We start from the raw sequence: 15,741 nt of genomic DNA on the forward strand, positions 1-15,741 counted from the left end.
ATGAATTTGATATCCCTGACGTTGGCTATCATTTTCGCATGCTCATCCCAGAGGGACAGGGTAGTATGGCAAAACACCTGACCCTACTGCTCACAATGCTCCGCAACTTCTCAGGAAGTCATAAAACCTGCCCTCAACTTAAGAAATTTACAGGACTGTGAGAACGCCGACCTCACAACCACAGATCCTGTTATCTGGCTAAGTTACCAAACTAAGCCTAAAAAACTGGACGAAATATCCAAAATATTCGGCTCAAGAGGGCAGGGTCTGGAATGAGCACCACACTAAACCAGTCAGCAGTACCTCTAACGCGAGCTCGGGGCCTGCATGCCAATCCCGTAAGCCTTTCAGGCCAGGGCCCAGAGCAGACCCCATGGAAAATGCGCCACCCCCCAACAAACAACATCCCTACAGACAAGGAACCAGAAACCGAAGAAACAATAGTGAAGACAGATAAGTATGGTTCCTACCATCACATAAAGGTGAAGGGTTTGTACTAACAGAGGGGAGGGAATCACACCTGGTTGGGAAGCTATCACTCTTAAATAGAATTAATATCATGCCACCAGTACAGCATGGGGTTTACCCTCCCTCTAATAAACATGAGGGTCTAGCTTCTGGGGAAATATACCAGGGGTCATAAGAAATCCCATATAGCCTTGGGTACCCTAATAACCACAGATGGTGAATGTCGCACCATCATTGATTAAAACAACATGAAATATTCATCAGGTATACCCACTTATGGAATCTGTAACTGCTACCATGGAGGAGGAGGAGCGGCCAGCTGCGGGGGGCGGCGCTGACTTTACATCGGGAGCCTGGGATCTCTAGATGAGATCGCCAGTTGTGGAGCTCCAACCGGCGCGGCCTTGTTGGCTTCGGAAGCCGCTGCCTCCAGTGCGGAAGCGGCCGTTCCAGGGTTCCCAAGCCGCTGGGAGGACTCTCCCGACGCCAGAGCAACATCACCCGGCGAGAACGGCCAGGAACATCGGGCCTCCGTAGAGGCAACTGTGGAGGCCTCAATGGGCCCGACTATGGGTGAACTGGGGTTGGGGACTGGACTTTGTGCCTTCCCTCATGGTGGGAGCCATTGTGGGGGGATGTTCTATGTGTTTAAGACTCTTATTGGTGTTATGTCTGTATTTTTTTGTGTGCTGCAAAATAGCAAAAAGCATTTCACTTCACTACACCTGGGTGTATGTGAATGTGACTAATAAAATACCTTTGATACCTTTGACCTTTGATTCCTAGGATACTTTATGGTAAACATCGACTTTAAAGATGCATACTATTCAGTAGCCCTTCATAAGGCTTCGGGTATACCACAATTTACTTGGATGGGGTAACCATGGCAAGCATTGCCATTTTTCATTCACTGCACATCTCACATATGTATGTGACTAGACTTGGCTAATATGAGCTGAAGCTATCCAGAATCAAAACAGCCCTGACACTTTAAGGAACATTACGTCATGACATGTCTATATATTCACGACAGACTATCCTTGGATGTAGCTATCAGCAGCATTAGCTACTAACTTATTTAGCCTGGGCTCTGTCATATATCCAGATATCTACGTTGACCCCATCCACAACATTGTCTATCTGGAATTCATTAATACTATCAGTTATGGCACATCAACCACTTACGTCTACGTGATAAGAGTATTGGGATCAGTAGCAACTTTACTAGCTACTGAACATGTACCTTTCCAGTGAGCTAGATACTAGTGTTCAACTATATTCCATACCTAGAATATGGTGGCAAATGGGCTATCTGGAGTTATCATCACTTAGACACTGGGCATTAATCTAGGTAGTAATTTTGAGTATGTTCTATTGAGTATATTCATCAGACTGGCTGTAAGGCCACAAATGGACCTGACCTCTGGGTTTTTCATAGGAAGAGAACTTAACATTTCTGATGCCTTCCCCACAGTAGAGATTGATTCTGCTGTGGGGGGACATATGTGTTAAACTCTATACATGTGTTATGTCCATTTTTTCTTGTTTGTTAACCTTTTTCTAAGGTATGCAAACATCCAAAGTTGTTTTGTGGCCAGTGTCATTATGGAATTCATTTGTAAATGCAATTGTGTAGCAGCCTCAAGCTCTTCAGAGAAGGAGGATTGTATTTGTATCCTTTCCACCTTTTTCTTGAGTAACATTCTTGTGTGTCCTGATATAGATACTGAGCTTGCTAGCACTTGGTGCCAATGCGAGTTGACTTTAAACGTGCTATATAATAAAATTACTTACCATTAGTGAAGCATATTGCTCAGTAGTGCACCGTTTTGCATGTTCGTTTATAAACTAACAACATCACAGTGGTGACATATACCAAACCACTTGGGCAGAATAAAATCAATATCATGTGACAATTTATTTAACAATTGGTAACCGTATGTCGTCAAACATGTTTGACCATCAGTAACTTACCTATCAGGTGAGCTAAATACTGTAAACAAACATTTAAACCAAAGTATTTGCTGAGATTACAAAGCAATATGGTCACCAGATATCGACTTCCTTATATTCCAATTAAAGCGCCACGTACCAATGTTTGTCGCATGAAACCAAACTCAAGGCAGCGGCTATGGATACATTCCCACGTATTGAGGGGGGGGGGGGGGGGGGGAGAATCTAATCTCTATGTTCTCCCCTTCTTCTACCTCATCAATAGGTACTAGGGCCTCATCAGTCGGGTACTACGCAAAATACAGTGGACTAAACCCACAGTCATGGTTCCCAGTGGTCCTCGACATGGCCATTAAAAGACCACTGCTGGGCCTGGATTGCAGAATTGGGAAGACCACTGCTGGGCCTGGATCAGACAGCACTATCAACATGATGACAGCATTCCGTCGCATGTCCACTAGGGAACATACCTGACGAACATCAAGAAGTGGGAAGAAACTGCTCAAACACAGGAACTACACATTCAACTACAACAAAAACCTGTACTGGAGTTCTGGCAGGACTTCACCACAATAAAGGATTCAGCCAGAAGTGCTCTGTCAGCCTACTTAACTCGGGCACCAGGACCACAGGTCATAGGGTACCTCCCGCTGGTGATCAAATTCAGGAGAGGTTAATCCCCCAGACCCAGGTACACCCAAATCTGGGATGTCAGTGTGGACCTGACGTACTTTAGGGGATGGTCACCAGCCAGGTCCCTCAACCTGGAACAGCCCACCCTGAAGGGACATGCTGATGGCCTTGTCTCAGCACAAAGAGTCCAGTTCCTCCATCCACTACGATTGGACAATATGGTCCACTACACCACGTTACATTACTATTAGGGACTGGGCAAACAGAGCAGACCAGGAACATCAGGTCTAGTCATGGAATTCCGGGCATACCCACCTGAACCACGGTTATGTGTCATGACCCACTTATTGAACTACATCGACACAATAAGTATTCCTCGAGGGAGAGAAAAAGCCTTATAGGTCAGCCACAAGAAACATTATGGTCAGGTGACGAGCCAAACTATCTCAAGTGGCTCAAGCAGGTACTGGGAGTTGCTGGAGTACATATTAACGTGTATAAATCTTACTCCACCAGGACAGCATCCACATCAGTGACTAAGAGGATGGACGTGCCAATGGACCACATCCTGGCTACAGCGGGGTGGTCTAGGGAGTATACGTTCCAAACCTTTATAACAAACCACTGACAGAACCTGTATCGTTTGCAGAAAAAGAATCTGCAAAAAATAATATAATTTAAGCCCGGGGGAGTATTTGGTCTTGTTGTTGTTAATAACACCATTATTGTTTTACAAACAGATTCATGGTTGAATACGATAACATACTTCCTCCCTCGAAAGACTTCGGCAGCGAGTGAAGTATGATCTGTTACACGGTTTGAAATCACAAAGCTTTAAAGACTTCACGTAGTCACTCACGTGACTCCGAAGTAAAATAGTAAGATTAAACGAGAACTTACCAGTTTGAAGTTTGATCTGTATTTTATGAGGAGTTACGATGAGGGATTACGTGCCCTCCGCTCCCACCCTCAATAATATGGGTCAAACTGATAACTAAGGTCTCCTTTTCTTTACTATGTTTATTTCACTAACTGTGTCTGTCTGTGATTCCACACCGCTGCTTTGAAGTATGTCGCGCATGCGTGCTGAGCGGGCTCTTCACGTAATCCCTCATCGTAACTCCTCATAAAATACAGATCAAACTTCAAACTGGTAAGTTCTCGTTTAATCTTACTATTTTCTGTCACTGCGTTTGGAAGAGAGAAGTAAATGAATAACGAGCCCCTCAAAAGTTTCTGCAGATCGGTCCCACAGTTTCAGTCACAGTTCAGCCCCTTGCAGTGAGCTCACGCTAATCCTAAACATCTGAGACTGGAATATAGTCCTCTTCTGTTTGAAGAATGGATTCAACTTTAGCATTTTAAATAGTTTCATATTTTTTGTGTTGATATGCAATTCCAAATAATTATCTCATGACTTCCTCAATATCACATGTAACATTCCGAGCATTCACACCACACGACATTCATCTGACAGAATTCCTCACCTCTTTATTCACTTGTCAACATTCACATTGAAGTGTACATCATCCGCAGCACAAGATACTTTATTCACAATGTATAGGAAGGAGGATCTGCAGATGCTGGTTTACACCGAAGACAGACACAAAAAGCTGGAGGAACTCAGCGGGACAGGCAGCATGTGTGAAGCCTGTTCATTAGCTCACTGCTGGGAAACTCATGGGCTACTAAACTTTACAGTGTTGTTACCTCAATGAAAACATACATTGTGTGCTGCACACCAGTCAGATCAATACTCAATAACTGGAGGATGGAGGAGCTTGGGGCAGTCAATGGAAGTGTCTTACAAGCAGTCAGTTCGAAGAGGTGCTGAAGATATAATCGTATATGAAGGTAGACAAATCTCCAGGGCCTGATCAGATGTATCCAAGGACATTGTGGGAAACCAAAGATGAAATTGCGAGAGCCCTGGTTGAAATTTACGAGTAGTCTTCAAATGCAGGAGAGGTGCCGGAAGACTGGAGGGTGGCAAATGTTGTGCCTCTATTCAAGAAAGGTTGCAAGGAAAATGCTGGGAACTTTAGGCCAGTGAGCTTAACATCTGTAGTTGGAAAGTTACCAGAGATGATTCTGAGGGGTAGGATATGCAGGCATTTAGACAGACAAGGGCTGATTAGGGACCCACCACCACCGACTTTTCACACATAGGGTGGTGGGTTTATGGAACAAGCTGCCAGAGGAGGTATTTGAAGCTGGGACTAACCCAACATTTGTGAAACAGTTAGACGGGTATATGGACAGGACAGGTTTGGAGGGATATGGACCAAACACAGGCAGGTAGGACAAGTGTAGCTGGGACATGTTGGCCAGTGTGGGAGAGTTGGACCAAAGAGCCTGTTTCCACACTGTATCACTCTATGACTCTAGGCAACTTTCTGGTGCGTATTCCAGAGGGAGAGCAGAATAAGATTTGAAGAGCGAATATCTCGAGGACTATGACTATCTACTCTTCCCCGTGCTTTTCTGATTTGAAAAAGCTGAAATTACTCACTTCAACATTATAGATAAGTCAGATGTTTCTCTGCAACGGAAAGCAGAGGGTGATGGTCGAATTTTGTTTTTTGGATTGGAGGTCTGTGACCAGTGGTGTGGCTCAGGGTTCGTTGCTGGGCCCATCAAGCTTCCAACCTCATCGTTCCCCAGCCCTGCACAGCCCGTTTTTACCTTCTCCCCAAAATCCACAAACCCGGCTCTCCCGGCAGACCCATTGTCTCTGCTTGTTCGTGCCCCACCGAACTCATCTCCACATACCTTGACTCCATCCTAGCCCCCTTGGTCAAAACCCTTCCCACCTATGTTCGAGACACCTCAGACACTCTCCGCCGCCTCCGCGCATTCCACTCTCTAGGCCCTCACCGCCTCATCTTCACCATGGACGTCCAGTCACTCTACACCTCCATCCCCCACCAGGATGGCCTCAAAGCCCTCCGGTTCTTCCTCGACCAGAGGAGCAACCTATACCCAGCCACTGACACTCTCCTCTGCCTAGCGAAGTTGGTCCTCACCCTCAACAACTTTATGTTTGACTCCTCCCTGTAACGGGTATAGCTTGGACCCAATAGCAGCACAGAATCAGGCAGGTATAATTAGTAATGAACTTTATTACGATACTGTAACACAGAGTAGTAACACAGGAATGGGTACACCGTACTCACACAGTGGCTCAGGATTGAGCAAGGGTTCCGAAGAGGGGCAGGCAGGAGACGTAGTCGGGGTAGCGGAAGGTCCAGTAACCAGGAGATCCAACACACGATGCAAACAAACCAGCGAGGGACAGACGAAAGGAGAGTCGAAGCCAGGCAGGAAGTCGAGGAGTCGTTGCAGGGATACACCAAAGCCCAGGAGAGAGGCAGACAGAAACCAGGAGGTACAGGACGAAGGCCGTGGTCGGGGACAGAAGGCTGAGGTGATATCCGGGAAGATGACAGGACGGAATGGTCAGGGGCAGGCAGGTTCGAATCCGTGTAGGCAGTCGGGAAATCGCTGGAGAGTCTTGCATGAATGCTGAGTACAATCTGGCACTGTGTGAACGGTGAGGAGAGTCTATATACCGGGTTAATAGGTGATCAGAGGCAACTGAGTGCAACAGGTGAGGAGAGTTGGGCTGATGAGAGGGGAGTGGCAGGCAGGCAGGTGAGGGACTGCCTATTGAGGGACCGGTGGAAAAGTACTGGGAGGTGAAGTGGATGAGAATGAGGAGAGGGCAGACTGTGACACTCCCATTTCCTCCAAACACAAGGCGTAGCTATGGGCACACGCATGGGCCCCAGCTACGCCTGACTCTTTGTAGGGTACGTCGAACAATCCTTGTTCAATACGTACCAGGGCCCCATCCCCGACCTCTACCTCCGTTACATTGACGACTGCTTTGGGGCCACCTCCTGCACCTACACACAACTGACTGACTTCATCCACTTCACCACCAACTTCCATCCGGCACTCCAATACACCTGGACCATTTCCGACACTTCCCTACCATTCCTTGACCTCACCATCTCCATCGCAGGGGACAGACTTCTGACCGACATACACTACAAACCCACTGACTCACATGGCTATCTGGACTACACGTCTTCCCACCCTGCCCCCTGTAAGGACTCCATCCCCTACTCCCAATTCCTCCGCCTACGCCGCATCTGTTCCCAGGATAAGACGTTCCACACCAGGGCATCGGAAATGTCCTCGCTCTTCAGGGAACGGGGATTCCCCTCTTTCACCATAGATGAGGCTCGCACCAGGGTCTCTTCCATACCCCGCAACACGGCTCTCTCGCCCCATCCCCGCACTCGCAACAAGGGCAGAGTCCCCCTAGTCCTCACCTTTCACCCCACCAGCCGGCAAATAAAACAAATAATCCTCCGCCATTTCCGCCACCTCCAACGTGACCCCACCACTCGCCACATCTTCCCATCTCCCCCCATGTCTGCCTTCCGCAAAGACCGCTTCCTCCGCAACTCCCTTATCAATTCTTCCCTTCCCTCCCGTACCACCCCCTCCCCGGGCACTTTCCGTTGCAACCGCAAGAAATGCAACACCTGTCCCTTCACCTCCCCCCTCGACTCCATTCAAGGACCCAAGCATTCGTTCCAGGTGCGACAAAGGTTCACCTGTATCTCTTCCAACCTCATCTACTGCATCCGCTGCTCTAGATGTCAGCTGATTTACATCAGTGAGACTAAGCGGAGGTTGGGCGATCATTTCGCCGAACATCTCCGCTCAGTCCGCAATAACCTACCTGAACTCCCGGTGGCTCAGCACTTCAACTCCCCCTCCCATTCCCAATCCGACCTCTCTGTCCTGGGTCTCCTCCATTGCCAGAGTGAGCAACACCGGAAATTGGAGGAACAGCACCTCATATTCTGCCTGGGTAGCTTGCGCCCGGATGGCATGAACATTGAATTCTCCCAATTTTGCTGGACCTTGCTGTCTCCTCCCCTTCCTTAACCCTCGAGCTGTCTCCTCCCATTCCCTCGCCCTCGGGCTCCTCCTCCTCCCTTTTTGCTTCCTTCTCCCCCCCACCCCCCATCAGTCTGAAGAAAGGTTTCGGCCCGAAACGTCACCTATTTCCTTCGCTCCATAGATGCTGCTGCACCCTCTGAGTTTCTCCAGCATTTTTGTGTACCTTCGATCTTCCAGCATCTGCAGTTCCTTCTTGAACACTTCATCAATATCAATGTTTTGGATGACAACATACCAGGCTTGATTTGTAAGTTTACAGATGACACAAAAGTGGGTGATATTGTAGATAGTAAAGATCAAAAATGGTAGCAAGATCTTGATCAGTTGGGCAGGTGGGTGAGAAATGGTTAATGGCATTTACTACAAATGAGTGTGAGGTGTTGCGTTTTGGGAAATGTGGATAATATAAACAGGTATTAGATATAGCTCTGAGGGCTAACGGAATCAAGGGATATTGGGAGAAAGCAGGGACGAGGTACTGATTCTGGATGATCGGTCATGATCATATTGAATGGCAGTGCTGGCTCGAAGGGCCGATTGGCCTATTCCTGGATCTATTTTCTATGTTTCTGTGATTTCCTTCCACATTCTTTGGAATAGGATCTACCAGCATTTGAATAGGCACGGATTGATTAAGGATAATCAGTATGACTTTGTTTAAATTTTTTTTTGGTCTTAGTTGAGAGATGCATTTGTGTGTGGAAAATCATATCGCACAATCTGATAGTTTTTGAAGATGTCACTAAAAGAATTCAGAAGTCTTGAGTCTGAAGAAGGGTTTTGACCCAAGATGTCACCGATTCATGTTCTCCAGGGATACTTCCCGACCCGCCTAATTACTCAGCATTTTTCATCTTTATAAAGAACATTTTATTCTCTACCAGTTGCACTTCTGCAATTTGATCACTAACATCTCTCAAGGTCTGTGGATATACTTGGTCAGACCCCGGGGATTTAAAATCACCAATACCTCCTCTTTGGTTAATTGCCTTCTGTAAATTGTCCCTAGTCGGTAGGTTAGAACGAATGAACGGGTGATTGAAATCCCTTGATTCCATTACCCCTAAGAACTATATCTAAAGGGCCTGTCCCACGAGCATGCGACTGCATGTGGCAAGCGCGACCAAACCGGAAGCGGAGGCCGCCCGGAGGTCGAGTGATCCCCGTACAGGGCCGGTCCCACCAGCATGCGGCAAGCGCGACCAAACCGGAAGCGAGTGAAGTCCGCGGGAAGTTCGCACGTGACGTACGGCGTCAAGGCGCCGCGTCGAGACGCTATGTATGCGCGTCGAGGCGGTGCATACGGCGTTGAGGTGGCTGCGGGCCTGCAGGCCGTTGCCGCACGTAATTTTTGAGCAGTCAGTTTTCCGGAGCCCCGCGCGATGTCGGGACCAGCTCCGCACAACTCCATACGGCTCCGGCGATCGAAGTGGGACCGGCCCCGCGAGGTCCTCGGCTCAAGTGACCTCGTTAGGTCGCGCTTGCCGCATGCAGTCGCATGCTCGTGGGACAGGCCCTTAACTCTCTTGAAACGCCCACGGACTTGGTGGGCTGAAGAGCCTGTTTCCATGCTGAATCTCTAAACTGAACAAACCTTATAGGTTCCTGTTCTGTATTGTTCAATATTCTATGTTCCAAGTTGACATGTGTAGACAGAAATATGACCGGAGGCACAGCAATGAGGCTTGGGGTGTAAAATACCATGGTCTGATATTTGTCATAATGACTGATAATTGTGATAATTTCTAAATCTGCTCACCTACTAGCCAGTCAAAGCCACCTAGTCAAAGTGAAAATAAAGGCCTACATTAAATGTATTATTCATTTGCAATTATCTGTTATATTTTATAAATAATTGATTGGTTCAATTAATTCTAATGTTGCATCCATGAGAATGGTCCTTCCCAATTCTAAATTCTAAATTATTGGACATGGCACTGTCATGTGATCAGATTTCATATTTTATTCAAAACAACCGTGCCCAGAGCAAAGAAGTGTCATAGTGCTGAATAACAAATCGTAACGTTGCCCACTGTATATTGCCCACTGTATATTGCCCACTGTATATTGCCCACTGTATATTGCCCACTGTATATTGTCCACTGTATATTGCCCACTGTATATTGCCCACTGTATATTGCCCACTGTATATTGCCCACTGTATATTGCCCACTGTATATTGCCCACTGTATATTGCCCACTGTATATTGCCCACTGTACATTGAACAATAAAACACTCTTGACTCTTGAACATTGCATACTAGATAGCGGACCAAGTCTCCAAAGGATAACTCCACCATTATGCCCCCAGTACTTCAATATATTTACCCTCTCTGGAGCTCCCTTCTTATTTTTCTCCTGGGCTCAAAGTCGAGGGAGCAATAACATGTCATTTTGAACATGCATCCAATTTCTGTTATCTTATTATAGACGTGCCATGTAGTCATCACAACGAAGGATCTACGAATACAGGTGCACAGTTTCCTAAAAATGACGTCACTGGTACAGGGTGGTAAAGAAGACTTTGGTGCATTAGCCTTCATCAGTCAGGGTACTGAGTATGGAAATTGTGACATTCTGTTACAGTTGTACAAGATGTTGTTGAAGCTGCATTTGGAGTATTGCCTTCAGTTCGTTTTCCTATGGCAGGTCGCACTGCTAGAATGACTTGCTTCTTTGACTCTTGCATTGCCTTTTGAAATATTCTTGGATGACTGGAAAGATACCATTAATAATTTGCTGACACTCCTTTCATAAAGTTCACACCAATCCAATCTTCACTTTGAAACTATAGTTCTCAGCCATTCTAAGGGTGACATCTTAATATGGTCTTGCAAATTTAATCCAATTCCAAAATTAATTCTTCAAAATTTACACCTGTTCAGTAGGATTCATGTAACAAATTGAAAAGCAGGATCTACATTTCAGGATTAATAAGTGAATGAAATGAAGTAGAAATGTTCCAAGATTCTTACAGAGCTTTCTTCATTTGTCTCCAAAAGAAAACGTGCCTGTCACAAACGTTTCTTTACTCCACACATTATAATCTAAAATATGAGGAGCTATATATGGCAGGGGTATCATACGGATCAAAGGGTTTTCTTGCTATAATTAAGACATCACCATTCAAGAACACAGCAGAAAAGCAGATAATGATTGCAGTAAGATTATTGTTTGGGAATCACATTCTCGTGAGTAATAGTCTCATTTGTAGAAGGTGCTGCAAGAATACATCAAGTGAAAATAATTGCCTCACCAAACCTGTCTTCGTATCAGAATCAAAGCATCTCTCAGTATTACTTTAGCCCTTAAGGGAAAGGCTTAATGCAGCAAGTGCACTCAGATATTCCACATTATCACGATCAAACTCCAAGGCCTTCTCAAAATATTCAATAGCTTTAGACTTGTCCCCATCCAACTGATAGATTGACCCTTTGACACCAAGGGCCATGCTGTCATGTGGAGCAAAGTACAGCTTCCTGTCAACCCACTGGTATAATTTTTTCTTGCATTCTCTCCGTGCTTTTGAGTCATGTTCAAGTCTCAGACCTTTCAGGAAAAGGCTCACGGCTTTTGTTTCAGATCTTTTCTGGTACAGTTCAAACGATCCAGCCTGTAAACATATGTTTTGCACGTTTTCTGGACGAGTGTCAACTATCTTCACCAGATGGCTGTAAATCTCTTCAGCCTTGGAGTAGTCTCCGAGCATTATGCAGAACTCTGCAAAATCCAACTGTGGTTTAATAGCCAGCCTTCGATGCTCGCGTGCCTTTTCAAAATGATTTCTGCATTTCTCGATCAATTTACTTTTTTGCTGAAATGCATGACTTGTGCCAGGAGGAATTTTCAGCAGTGGCTTTAGTTGACTTTGGCAACACATTGCAATCTGATGATGCAAGAAGCAAGAGTGTGGAGATAATGCAACTGCTTTCTCCAACAGCTCGACTGCTCTCTCCATGTCTCCTTCTCTTCTGTAAAATAATGCCGCATAGCGAACCACATATGGGCGATCAGGGCTTTTATGCACTGCTTGTTCAATTAATTTATATGCTTCTTTTTCTTGATAGCACTGTTGCAGCTTTAGACCAAGCAGCGCCATGGCCACAGAGTTATCTGGATCTAGCTCCAGTACATGTCGCAGATGCTGCACAGACTGACTTTTTGTACGGTTCTCTGGTGTTCCAGAAAATGATTCCAGACGAAACAGAACAGTTGCAATGCCCATGATACAATTGGAATTGTCAGGATCTTTCTCCAGAGCTTTCTCAAAACATTTCTTTGCCTCCTCATAGTATTTAGCTGCTGATTTTACCAATGACCATCCCTTCTCCCCATACACTTCAGGTATCATTGCTGTATAGCGAGGGCCATCTGTGAGCGGTTTACAGATCATCTCCAGCTTGTCGAGGTAGGACTGGGCCTTGGCCAGTTGTCCCATGTGGTAATGCACCCAGGCGTAGTTTCCATAGGTGACGATGCTGTTTCTTTCAAATGCATCTTTGTGATTCTCCCTCAGAATCTTTTCAGCCTCCTTTAAGTTTTGAATAGCTTCCTCACTGTTGCCTTGCAAGCAGTTTATGAAAGCTAGTTGGTTGTAGGATGTGGCTTGATATCTATCTCCAAAGTTTATGGAATCTTGTAATCTGTACATCATATCCTCCAGGTCAATGGTCTCCTTCTGTGGGCTCCACGTGAAGTGGCACTGAAGCTGATCGAGCTTCTCTTTCAACAAATCTTTTGGTGTGCTGCTGTAAAAGAAGAAACTTCATGAAACTCCATCTCAGATCAGGCGAAGCAGGTCTGCTTATTAATACAGTTTTATTTTGCGAAAGCAGAAAAAAACCTGGAAATATTCAGCATCACAGGAATCATCTGAGAGTTAAAGGTAGACAAAAATGCTGGAGTAAATCAACGGGTGAGGCAGCATCTATGGAGAGAAGGAATAGTCGACCTTTCGGGTTGAGACCCTTCTTCAGATTGGGGGGGATGTGGGGTTGGGGGGGATGTGGGGTTGGGGGGGGGGGGGGGTGGGGCTGGGGGGGGGGATGGGGGGATGGGGGGGGGGGAGGGAGGGGGGGGGGGTGTGAGGGGGGGGGGGGGCGTGGGGGCGGGCTGGGGGGGGGGGGGTGGGGCGGCGTGGAGGGCGGGGGCGGGGGGGGGGGGGGGGGGGGGGGGGCTGGGGTGGCGGGGGGGCGGAGGGGGGGTGGGGGGGAGGGGGGGGTGGGGGGGAGGTGGGCGGGGTGGGGGTGGGGGGGGAGGGGGGGTGTGGGGCGGGGAGGGGGGGTCTGGGGGGGATGTGGGGTGGGGGGGGGATGGGAGGTGGTGGGGGGGAGTGGGGTGGTGGGGGGGATGTGGGGTTTGGGGGGGATGTGGGGTTGGGGGGGATGTGGGGTTGGGGGGGATGTGGGGTTGGGGGGGATGTGGGGTTGGGGGGGATGTGGGGTTTGGGGGGGGATGTGGGGTTTGGGGGGGATGTGGGGTTTGGGGGGGATGTGGGGTTCGGGGGGGGGGGTTGTGGGGCTGGGGGGGGTGGGGTTGGGGGGGTGTGGGGTTGGAAGGATGTGGGGTTGGGGGGGATGTGGGGGGTGTGGGGTTGGGGGGGGATGTGGGGTTGGGGGTATGTGGGGTTTGGGGGGGATGTGGGGTTTGGGGGGGATGTGGGGTTGGGGGGGTGTGGGGCTGGGGTGGGGTTGGGGATGTGGGGCTGGGGGGGGGGGGGGGTTGGGGGGGGGGTGTGGAGTTGGGAGGATGTGGGTTTGCGGGGTTGGGGGGGTGTGATGATGACGTGCACACACACACAAGGATAAGCACACACGGATACACACATATTGTATTCTAGTTTACACACATTTCCCCACTCGCTCCATCTCCAGTGATCCTCAGTGGTTGATAATCGCCATCTGCTCTATTTACTGCATCATTTATTGACATCCATGAACAGAATCTCACTCACTGTCCCTGCTCTCGGAAGCCAAAAGCCGATTCTCCGGTCAGATCCCGTTAATCGCCTCGTTCAGTCTGAGGAAATGCTCCGTAATGTCCTCTTGGTGTCTTCCCTTCTAATAAATGTCTTACACTTCTCCCCAGAGATGCTGCCTGTCCCACTGAGATTCTCCAGCTGTTTGTGTCTATTTTACACTTCAGTGACCCAGCGGCACAGACTCCGCCTTGAATTCGTACCCGATCCTGGAATCACCAACATTATGTTTCATAACCATTATGACCCCAATATCTCCAGGAGTTCTGAGATCCCAGGGCTAAGTTAAACTTCCCGGTTACAAACGTGTTCCCCAAATGCCCACAAACCCGAGATCAGACCAAACTGCGGACCCCAATGGTCACAGAGACACATTAGATGTGTCTGGTTCACTTGCCCACGCTGACGTTACTGTCGTTGTCTCAGAATGCCCAGATTTCTAATGAAACGGTATAAAGTGAAAATGCAACGCACCTCATGATGCTTGTTGACGATTGCCGCTATGCCTCAGAGCTCAGCAGAGAGCGAGTGGACACGATCCAGCTCTCTGGTCACTTTTATAGTCAGTGGGCTGGGCTGAGATCTACAAATTATTGTCTGAAATGGGAAATCGAAACTGAAACCGACAAGCCTTATATTCCACTAGAAATGAATTGTGTGGTGGGAAAGTTTCATGTTTCCATCAACCAGGAATGCTGAATACATTGGGATTGGCATCCCAGTTCACCACCACACTATTCTTGCTAAACGTGTAGGGCCAACATTTGAATTCAGAATGATAACACAACAATGTTGAAATTCCAGAATTGTGGATTTCTCCCCCAAGCACTGTTGATGCAGTCCAGTTCTTGTCCTCACTGATTGCTTCTCAATGGAGGATGTGCTTCAGATTTAGATTAGTTCAGAAGTCTGTAAATGACTACCTACTATGTGATGAGGGAATTCATCTCAGCTATCCTGCCAACAGTCTGCATTCATCCTCCTGTGGATATTAAGCTTGTTCTGAATGAATCTTACTCCGTTATCAATAGGCTTGAGATAAAACACTCTGTATCCCTGGTCGTTGTAGCTGGAGACTTCAATTAAGCCAACCTCCGGGGGTACTACCAAAGTACTACCAGTACTTGTCCTACCAGGTGTCAGTACACCCTCTACCACTGCTACACATTAATAAACAATGCCTTCCGCTCTGTCCCTCAGTTATATCTCAGTAAATCTGACCATCTAGCTGTGCATCTACTCCCTGCCTATAGAGAAAAATGGAAGCAGGAGGATCTGGCATAGAGAGTTGTTCAATGGATCCCGGACGTGGCGTCCAAGGGTGAGAGCAAAGAAGTGGAAGTCAAATAACCGAAAGGCCAATCGGATAGTTGGCTTGTAGGCGACGCAGCCTTTAGGTTAGTTGGCTTTTAGGCATGCCCCCCTTTCCGTTAGTTTGCATTTAGGCGTCCCACCCTTTTGGTTAGTTGGCGTTTCAGCTTCGTAAGCTTTCGGTTATTTGGCGTTTCGGCTTTGTTTCCATTCAGTTATTGGGCTTCCACTTCTTTGCTTTGGCTTATCGTCCTTTGACGCCACGTCCGCACACGGTTCAGTGCTGGTCTGCTGACACAGATGACATTCTACGTGACTGCTTTGAGTCCATATTCAGGGAATCTGCAGCTAATCTGAATGAGCACGCCACTGCCGTGACTGGCTTCATCAGCAAGTGCGTAGAGGAGGGCGTGCCGATG

General features: G+C 47.5%; 2 protein-coding genes across 3 annotated transcripts in view; both read right to left on the minus strand.

Moving 5' to 3' along the window:
* Positions 1-9,921: 9,921 nt before the first annotated feature.
* LOC116981031 (interferon-induced protein with tetratricopeptide repeats 1-like) overlaps positions 9,922-15,741 on the minus strand; it is a 32,229-nt gene continuing 26,409 nt past the window's right edge. The window contains exon 4 of the mRNA XM_033033651.1: positions 9,922-10,248. The gene's annotated coding sequence lies outside the window, so the exon portion shown is untranslated. The remainder of the gene's footprint in view (positions 10,249-15,741) is intronic.
* LOC116981030 (interferon-induced protein with tetratricopeptide repeats 1-like) lies at positions 10,244-14,620 on the minus strand. 2 transcript variants are annotated; one of them, XM_033033649.1, is made up of 2 exons: positions 14,486-14,620; positions 10,244-12,782 (listed from the first exon to the last, which is right to left on the minus strand). In XM_033033649.1, exons 1-2 carry the CDS (start codon positions 14,488-14,490, stop codon positions 11,336-11,338), a joined length of 1,452 nt encoding a protein of 483 aa, XP_032889540.1. In that variant the 5' UTR covers positions 14,491-14,620; the 3' UTR covers positions 10,244-11,335. The 2 variants fall into 2 exon arrangements, with proteins under 2 accessions (XP_032889540.1, XP_032889541.1); XM_033033650.1 differs by having other exon boundaries at positions 10,244-12,779; positions 14,486-14,570.

Source organism: Amblyraja radiata, chromosome 15, assembly GCF_010909765.2.
Source record: "Amblyraja radiata isolate CabotCenter1 chromosome 15, sAmbRad1.1.pri, whole genome shotgun sequence".
NCBI lineage: Eukaryota > Metazoa > Chordata > Chondrichthyes > Rajiformes > Rajidae > Amblyraja > Amblyraja radiata.